We start from the raw sequence: 9,141 nt of genomic DNA, 5'->3' as shown, positions 1-9,141 counted from the left end.
TTTTGATTTGTCTTTCTGACCAGCATACGAGCAGTTCTGTCCGAGAGTTTTCTTGGTCTTCCAGATCTCATCTTGACCTCCACAGTTCCCCTGATCTGCCATCTCTTAATTACATTTCTTACTGTGGAAACTGCAAGCTGACAACGCTTTGCTATCTTCTTGTAGCCTTCTCCTGCATTGTGGGCGTCAATAACTTTCATTTTCAGGGTCTTACACAGCTGCTTAGAGGAACCCATGGTTGCTGGGTGTCCACAAGTGTGTGCACAAGGTTTGAAGAGTCAAAGTATTTGTACAGCTTTGAAATTGGCATTTACCAATGACAGCTGTTGCTGTGCATCAGATCTAACGAGCTGATTAAGGTCTGATACCTTGTGAGAGACTTTGAGACTCTGGAACTCTTAGGGTGCCCAAACTTTTGCACCATGCCATAATAATGTTTTTATTTTTTATTTTTGTTCAATTTATGGCATAAGAAGTAACTATGCATCACTGTTTGCAGAAAATATTGTGCATTTTTTCCATTTCCAAGAGAAACTGTGTTAACATCTGTTCAAATAAAAAATCACCAAAATCTGTTATTTATCAAGGGGTGCCTAAACTTTTGCATAAGACTGTATATGTTATGTGCATACAGTCAATGAGGAATCATGATTATTTTTGCAGTTACCGTCTCACACAGACAACAGGCAACATCCTATGGTCCCAGTTCAAGTTCACTGTTGTTAAGAAAGAAAGTTCTGTAAGCTAAAAAGTCAGCTACTAGTCAGTGACTACAGACAACTGACAAATTAATCAAACCTTATTTCCTTCCTGCCCTCCTCTGCAGTCGACCAGTTGGATCTGCATGCTTCAGCACTGTCATGATCATGTACAGATGATTGGTCTGGTGCTGCAGAGGAGGCTCCTTGGCTGTGATCACTTTAACTGTTTGTTGAATAATAGAAATAAAAATACCTCAACATATACCTTGTCAAAGCCAGTTATTTTAGTGACTTTACCCTCCAAATACTGTAGAAGCATGACATTACTTGCCTGAGCCACCTCTTCTGGTGTCTGGCCTAATGAAGAGAAGATCTTTCCTTCACCTGCCAAGGGGTTTAGTGTTGTGGCTGATTAGACAGTCATTTTAAGCATAAAAAGAGGACTGCAGCCTGTCAGATTAGGACTATATTGCCATTATGCACACAATCACCCACTGACCCATATGCACACAAGTATACATGTAAAACCAGGTTGAGCAGTTCTAACTGACCTTTATTTAAAGGCTAAGGCTGGTAATTTTCTATATTAACAGTATGTTCAACATTCCCCATACAGAGACGTAATGTTAATGTTTGGACAATGAAGTAAAAAGTTATCAACACTGAGCACTGCTTCACATAGGTGGTATTCCTTGTGGTGCTGTCCTACTGGACTGTGTTAAACTATATACAGTACATTATTTTTATATTGTGTTGAGCCCCTGGCACAGAGTCCAAGTCCAGTGGTTCTAAGTAGATATTCACTGATCTCCTTACAGAGACACAAAGATATTATTTCTTGCAGAGGCTACAAAACATGCAAATGACACGTGTCTGCTTTGTGATTCTTTCCAGGTTTCCTTGTTTCCATTGGCTCTGAGTCCTCACACCCCACTGTCTGATTTGTGTTATGCATTCAGGGAGTGGCCAGTTTGCCTTTTGTAACCAGACTTGGAAGAAAAAGCTACTTTGAACCAGACTGTTCTCATCCAGTTTTTGAATGCACAGAACCCCACACTCTACACTCTGTCACAATGTAAGTACAATCTTACTTTGCAGATCGTCTTAGATGAAAATCACTATATAGAAATATTTGAATGTATATACTAAGAAATGATGTACAGTATGTTCACTCTGTGTGTGTGTGTGTGTGTGTGTGTGTGTGTGTGTGTGTGTGTGTGTGTGTGTGTGTGTGTGTGTGTTAGGATTTACCTGTCAGGGCTTGTTGGCTTTCTGCTGGTGGTGACAGCTGAGGCTGGAGTTGGGTAAGAAACCTGAATATCACTGCATTTGATGAAAACTATGTGGCTAAAACAGTTATTGCTTTGAAACTACAGGCACTGTGGTTTCCACAACTTAAATTGGAAAATTAATAATCTGTGAAGTAGATTGATGATTAAATGAGGAGCTGACAATATTAACCACATTTTTACCCACAACCTGGCCCAGGTAATTATTGCTGTCAGCTTATATCTCTTAATGTTCTTCTCTTTAATTTTATAGAAACTCCTCTCAGTTACCGTTCTGTTTTGAGACAACACAGTGTCTGCTGTTTGATTTGATTTGTAAGACTAAAAACTATGAGGTGAGTGTCTCTGAGCAAGAGAGAAATCTTTTCACATTTCAGGTGTAAGAAACTTTTAAAAGCCCACTTAATCATGTTTGCTTATGCGTCCCAGGTCCGCCACTATAGCTCCGTGAAATGGGTTTCAACTGACGAGGAAAGCTACTTCATGGAGTTAGCATCTTCTAAAGCATTTAAACGACTGTATAACTACATCACTGGTGACAACAAGAATAGTGTGTAGTCACTCATTTATTTATGTTATATATTTACATTTTTTATTGAAACATGTAAAAAAAAATGTTGTATGGTTAATGTTAAACTTTACCTCCAAATGACTATGTTTAAAATCTCAACAAAGAAATGTGTTAATTGCAAGAATTTTATTAACTAATTCCATTTGCAGGAAGAGTAGTATTTAAAACCTCAGTATGAACATGTGGTCCATAGAACTGACATCATAATTATTGTATTTAGCTGTCATCAGAGACCAGAGTACTGTGGTTATATTGGATATTTAAGTCAAAGTCACTGCATGTTACTGTTTTCTTATTCTTTCTATGTGGATTTGCTATGTATTTCCAATTTGTGACATTTCAAATGTTTCTTAATATTTGCCTTTAGAAGAGAACATTGAAATGACAGCTCCTGTTATTGTGAAAATACCTGACAAGATGTTTTGGGAAAAAGGTGTCTTCACAACGAGTTTCTTGCTGCCAGCTGAATATCAGACAAATCCCCCCATACCTACTGATGATAAGGTAAGTTTCTCAAGCACAAAAAACGCCAGGAAAAATCATTTCAACCTTCAACTAGTTTGTTTGAAATGATTCTGTAGTCTACCATACGCTCCAGCAGAAAATGAAACTTTGCTGCCTTGCAGGTGTACTTCCAAGACACACCAGACATGTACGTGTATGTACAGACCTATAGAGGATGGATCCTAACCTTTTCTGACAAATCTGTAGCAAACTCTCTGTCCTCGGCCCTTAACTCAGTTCATGCAGCATACCAAAAAGACTCACACTATGCTGCTGGATATAACAGGTAAACAAATCACCATGTTTTCTGTTTTTGTTGATCAGAAAAAAACCTGAATGATGATGAGTTTATATTGTTGTGTGTCTGTTTCTTGCAGTCCAATGACGGTGTTTAACAGGCACAATGAAGTATGGTTTGTTGCTGAGGATGTGCCCAGGTGTTTCTAGAAGTGAAGATTACAGCTTTGCTCCTGTCTCTTGAGTACAGTGAGCACTGTGCAATGACAGTGCACAGCAGACAGTGTATATGGAGAGATGTTGTAGATGGCCTTTGCTTCATTGCTATATAAACAACCTGCCCGCGGGAGCCAAGATTTCAAAATCCTATATCAGTTGAATGCACCATGTATCATTTAGTTTAGAGTGTCTGATGGTTTTCTTTTATTTTCAATAAAGTTTCCTTTGTGCAGTGGTTTCTTTGTGTCATTCTTAACCAGTCTGCCTCTGTGGATTCTACTATACCACCAGACAGCACTACTAAGTTCAACTACACTTCTAGGAGTATACCTGGCCGACCCTGCCAGGCTGCTCTGGGGCTCCCTAATGCTGGCATTTTCTCATCTTGTTCTGGTGCTGGTGGGTCAGGGATGATTGATCATTATTTTTCCCCTTTTCTTCTACTTTTTTAAAATTAATTTTTATTTTAATGTTATCTTTTTTTTATCTTTTTTTAAAATGTATTATATCCACACAACACCCCTTCACACACAAAGCACATGTTAAATTTCCCTGCACCCTTCTGTCAATATCATATTATTATATGTTCTGTGTTTTGTCTTGTTACCCTACTGTTTTGTTGCAATAAAAAAAAGAAGAAATCATTTAAGCAAGCAATATGCAGCTACAGTAATTATATTCTGTCAAGAACATCAGGCCGTTCAGTAATATATTCTAAGGATTTTACCTTCTGAAAGAAGAAAGTTTTTGAATGTCAGAAACTATCAGACTGGTGAAAATAGTGGGAAGCTAGTTTTATTGATGAATGTCATAATCCATTTACAAGCTAATGTGCAGGTTTCGTAACAATCCACCCTTGAACTCATGCCCTATTGCTCTGACATAACTGTGAGCTTCATCAAGGCTGCCCGTGTTATTTGGGCTATTGAACGGCACCTTATCACCTAAGGCATTGGCTGGGAGTATGTACAACTTGATTTCTCTGATGGGACAATACTGAATTATGCTGACTAAAGAAAATTAATTTTTCTTTCCTTGAATTCTTTATTAAGGTGGATTAATTGCATTTTATTCAAGAATGAACAATTAACAAGGCATATGTAGTTGAGTCTCCTTGATTTTATCGTCTCAGATGTCTATCAGTTGGTATCAGCTACACTAAAGAGTGATTTCATCTCTTAACATTTCAGGGGTTTCATTCCAGTTCACTGCTTTTCAAGGCCCAAAAAAGTAAAATTATTTATTTAAAGGCAAATATTAAAGAAAATAAATAAATGACTACACATTTTTTGAGCAAAATTTGATTTAGTTTTATTACTTTCCATTAATCATCTTACAATACCTCAGATTTATTTTAGGAGTCAGGTTAGGGAGGACTAAATTACCTGACTGTATATAAAGTTGTGTAAAGTTAAGCTGCTGTACCTCTGCCACCTATGACAATAAAAGACTACTTTCACAATGATACATCAGTATTAATCTAATAATATCATGCACCAATCACAGGGGCCTGCTTCTGCAGAATAACTACTAGAAGTTTTGGTACTTTAACTACATTACTAATAACTCTAATGCAATTTTATTGGGTTGGATGGTTGGCTGGTTGGCTCACTGACAGACAGACAGACTGGGTAGGAGTGCCAGTCAGGAGAGGTTTTATGACACGTGCTACAGATCGAAGTCCACTCATGGGCCTCAAACCACCATCAGTCCATCAAGGCTGTTGGGCCTGCCTGTCAGCCTTTGCCTGCGGTGTCTGTCTGGTCTCCTGGTCTACAGGACAATGAAGATCAGGCGGGACTAACTTTTGGAATTCATGTCCCACAGCCAAAATGGACCTACCTGTTTATCACCCACAGCCACCCCAGCCTCATGTTCGCTGTGCAGGCGATCTGTCAAATTTGGAAGGATCATCAACATGTAAGTGTCAGATGGAAGTACACTACAGGTAGATTGCGCCCTTTTACGCAAAGTTCAGAAGATATTATTTGAGCTTGTACGGTTTTATAAAGATATAAGTGTTTTATATGTTGTTGTTTTTTAAGTTGAAGTATAACTGTCTGGAAATGTATATTATGTAGTGGCACATAAAAGATATGAATCACCTCCACATCAAGAGCCACATACAAATGAAAAGGGAAAATGGGAAAGTGGTTTACCATTGTGCTATGATTTTGTTTTGTTGTCTGTTTGTTTGTTTCGAAGACTGGATCCTGTGGGCATTATAACCAGTGATCTCTGGGTTGATAATACCTAATTAAACATGCCAAATGAGCATTCTCATGAAAGCTCAGTATTCATCCTAAATGATGTTTAACCACTATTTGGCCCCAGAGAGACGATATGAGGCTATGCTTCAGGGTTCAGGGATTATGTAAGGTTCATATCTCTGATCAGATACACATCAAAAGAAAAACTAAACTAAACTAAACAAAAAAAAAATGCTGAGTGAGTCCTGAGTCCTGTACTGCTCTGTATTCCACTGTTTTCTCAACAGATGCCAAATACTCTATAGGCCACCTATCATTTCCAACAAAAGCAATCCAACACAATGAGAAATCCTTACACCTTTGGCATCTCTGTATTTTACTAAAAGAAGAAAACAGGAGAAGAGAAAATGGGAAGTGGGAAGAGGGTTAGAGCAGTATTTGCTCTCTGGACCATGTATGTGTTTTAGTAGCTTGACACATCACAACAATTGGCCAGTAATCAACAGTTTCCCTTTAGCCAGCACTTAAGCTTGTGCCACATTGGCCACTTTCAGTAGCAGATGTTTGTGTCATATCATACATTCACTTTAATGATAACTGTGGTATCATTCTCCAGCTCAGGAGTCAAAGACAGAGCCAGACAGCAGACCACAGTCAGAGGAGAGCTGTCCCATCTGTGGAGACAAAGTGTCAGGATACCACTATGGGTTGCTCACTTGTGAAAGCTGCAAGGTAATACAACAGAATTCTCCACGACAATCTGGGCCTGTGGCATACACCAAATAGTCAATAGAATTAAGATTTATTTCTGTAACTATAATGATGCATATTTTATATTGCAGCTCCGGACTGTTTTATCTGCAGTGAGTGAAGCAACAGCTTTACAGGCTCTCTCTCTCTCTCTCTGCAGGGATTCTTTAAGCGTTCAGTGCAAAACAACAAGCATTACACCTGTGTGGAACAGCAAAACTGCCCTATGAACCTTTCCCAGAGGAAACGTTGTCCTTCCTGCCGCTTTCAGAAGTGTTTAGCAGTAGGAATGAAAAGAGAAGGTACTTTTACAGGGCATTTTTGCTTTTACTTAAAATAAAAATCTGTGTACTTACTCCACCACTGGTAGCTTTCTAAAATAAATCATCTGTGTCACTGGAATCTTGTAGAAAAACCTTGATCATTTGTTTCATGTCCTGTCAACAGCAGTAAGAGCAGATCGTATGAGAGGCGGCAGAAATAAATTTGGCCCTCTGTATCGAAGGGACAGGCAGATGAAGCAGCAAAAATTATATCACCAGACAAACACTGCTACCTACAGGTTCAGGATGGAAACACACTGGCCCACAGCTCCACATGATTTCCACCTGATGAGCAATCACACAAGTGTGTCGTTGTCTTCTGATGTTTTTAATAAAACTCACATGTATCCCTCAAGCGTGGGTCAGTCAGCTGCGCATATACCTCTGGACTGCGCTATGAATGAAGACAGAAACCTCTCTCCTCCATCCCTTTCCTACCCTGAACTGTACTGCTGCACCTTCCCTGGATCTGTCCAAGAGAAAGGAGAAATGTCTTTTAGCTACAGCTTTGCTACTGCAAACTATCCAGTGCATCCAACGTCAAACGATTCATTCACACCCAGAAGCACACCAGCATCATCCCCTTGCCCAACACCAAGCTCATCCACCCTTCTCTCACAAGCTTCCACCCAAGCCCCAGACACTCCTTCATCATCCATTCCTACAAATAACTTCCTAAGCCAACTCCTGGAGGGAGAGCAAGATGAGAGCCAGCTGTGTGCTAAAGTCCTGGCCAGCCTGCAAAGGGAACAGTCAAATCGAGGCAAACATGACCGACTAAATACATTCAGCATCATGTGCAAAATGGCTGACCTAACTCTTTTTGGGCTTGTGGAGTGGGCCAGGAACAGTACAATCTTCAAAGAAATCAAGGTGATGTATCATGAAATCATGGAACATAGTATTACATAAACCTTTTTGCAGTAGAAGGAACCTCTAATTAGCTGTGTAAGCACGCCTATTGCATTTACCCTTTGCTATTAGTTTGGAGCTTACAGGAAGTCAGGGGTCATAGTCTTTCATTTGCACCTGTATAAGATTAACTTTGTATGCTTTCCACAGGTAGAGGATCAGATGGTGCTCTTGCAGAGCTGTTGGAGTGAGCTGCTGGTCCTGGATCACCTCTGCAGACAGGTAACCTATGGAAGAGAGGGCTGCATATATCTGGTCACAGGACAACAGGTAAAGTTTAACATTAACCACACAACATTGTTGTGATCGTGAAAAATGTCTTTAGATGTTGAATTTTGTGTCTCATTGGATTGCAGAGAAAGTTAGGTTCTGATCAACACCTTTCTCTCATTCTGATGCAGATTGAGGTGTTGACCATCATCTCTCAGGCAGGAGCAGCTTTGAGAAGCCTGGTATCAAGGACCCAAGACCTGGTGTCCAAACTGAAGATACTCCAGTTAGACAGACATGAGTTTGTCTGTCTCAAATATTTGGTACTATTCAACCCCGGTGAGCATTTTCTTTTGAAATTCTATTGAATAGATGTTTTAAAGGAGATACACATCCGCTGCAGGTGGCACAATGGTGCAGTGGTTAGCACTGTTGCCTCACAGTAAGAAGGTTCCATGTTTGAGTCCCAGCTGACCTGATGCCTTTTTGTGTGGAGTTTGCATGTTCTTCCAGTGCCTGTGTTGGTTCTCTCCAGATACTCCGGCTTCCTCCCACAGTCCAAACACAGCTTAGGTTGATTGGTGATACTAAATGGACTCTAGGTGCGGTTGTTTGTCTACATGTCAGCCCTATTATGGACTGGTGACCTGTCCAGGGTGCACCCCGCCTCCCACCCAATGTTAGGTTGGATAGGCTCCAGCCGCCCAATAATGGATGGACAAATCAGATGTAGCGTTTTGACCTTTTTGTTTTCACATTATTGCCATGCCAGGCAGTTTCTGTTGGCACCTGCATGCATGTATGTATTGAATGCTGATAATGAATGCGCATGCATCTTCTTGCTGCTCTAGATGTGAAGTCTGTGCAGAGCCGCAGGCAGGTAGAGCAGACTCAAGAGAAGGTGAACAGGGCCCTAATGGAGCACACTCAGCAGAATCATCCAGGACACTCAGACAAGTTTGGCCAGCTGCTGCTACGGCTACCTGAGGTTCGTAGCATTAGCTTGCAGGTTGAGGAGTATTTGTACCAGCGCCATCTTCTGGGAGATTTGCCCTGCAACTCTCTCCTCACTGAGATGCTTCACAGCAAGCACAACTGAGAAGGCAGTGCTGTATTTTCAGGCACAACAGCTGCCTCAGATTGCTGTTTTGGCACCTCCTTTTCTGCCTTTCAGATCCAACTGTCCTTTTTGCTTGTGATGATTGTTGTAAAAAG

At 40.4% G+C, this 9,141-nt stretch overlaps 2 protein-coding genes across 2 annotated transcripts; both read left to right on the top strand.

Moving 5' to 3' along the window:
• The first annotated feature begins 1,697 nt into the window (after nucleotides 1-1,697).
• soul5 (heme-binding protein soul5) lies at nucleotides 1,698-3,706 on the top strand. The gene is made up of 7 exons (XM_020610295.1): nucleotides 1,698-1,776; nucleotides 1,946-2,005; nucleotides 2,244-2,325; nucleotides 2,420-2,540; nucleotides 2,929-3,065; nucleotides 3,188-3,351; nucleotides 3,443-3,706. Coding segments are annotated over exons 1-7 (636 nt in total). The 5' UTR covers nucleotides 1,698-1,774; the 3' UTR covers nucleotides 3,513-3,706.
• Nucleotides 3,707-5,353: 1,647 nt separating this feature from the next.
• Nucleotides 5,354-9,025, top strand: nr5a5 (nuclear receptor subfamily 5, group A, member 5). The gene is made up of 7 exons (XM_020610281.1): nucleotides 5,354-5,441; nucleotides 6,348-6,463; nucleotides 6,642-6,783; nucleotides 6,929-7,677; nucleotides 7,867-7,986; nucleotides 8,118-8,265; nucleotides 8,778-9,025. The coding sequence occupies exons 1-7, from the start codon at nucleotides 5,354-5,356 to the stop codon at nucleotides 9,023-9,025; spliced, it is 1,611 nt and encodes a 536-aa protein (XP_020465937.1).
• The last annotated feature ends 116 nt before the right edge of the window (nucleotides 9,026-9,141 follow it).

Source organism: Monopterus albus, unplaced genomic scaffold, assembly GCF_001952655.1.
Source record: "Monopterus albus unplaced genomic scaffold, M_albus_1.0 scaffold105.1, whole genome shotgun sequence".
Taxonomy (NCBI): domain Eukaryota; kingdom Metazoa; phylum Chordata; class Actinopteri; order Synbranchiformes; family Synbranchidae; genus Monopterus; species Monopterus albus.
This window is presented reverse-complemented; position numbering and strand designations above follow the sequence as displayed.

Excerpts from the sequence above, each read along its gene's own strand:
- nr5a5 (XM_020610281.1), top strand. The coding sequence starts at position 5,354 with ATGGACCTACCTGTTTATCACCCACAGCCACCCCAGCCTCATGTTCGC. Across the intron at positions 6,464-6,641 it reads TCACTTGTGAAAGCTGCAAG|GGATTCTTTAAGCGTTCAGT; the intron begins GTAATACAACAG and ends CTCTCTCTGCAG. Across the intron at positions 8,266-8,777 it reads TTTGGTACTATTCAACCCCG|ATGTGAAGTCTGTGCAGAGC; the intron begins GTGAGCATTTTC and ends TTGCTGCTCTAG.
- soul5 (XM_020610295.1), top strand. Across the intron at positions 2,006-2,243 it reads ACAGCTGAGGCTGGAGTTGG|AAACTCCTCTCAGTTACCGT; the intron begins GTAAGAAACCTG and ends TTAATTTTATAG. Across the intron at positions 2,541-2,928 it reads CACTGGTGACAACAAGAATA|AAGAGAACATTGAAATGACA; the intron begins GTGTGTAGTCAC and ends ATTTGCCTTTAG.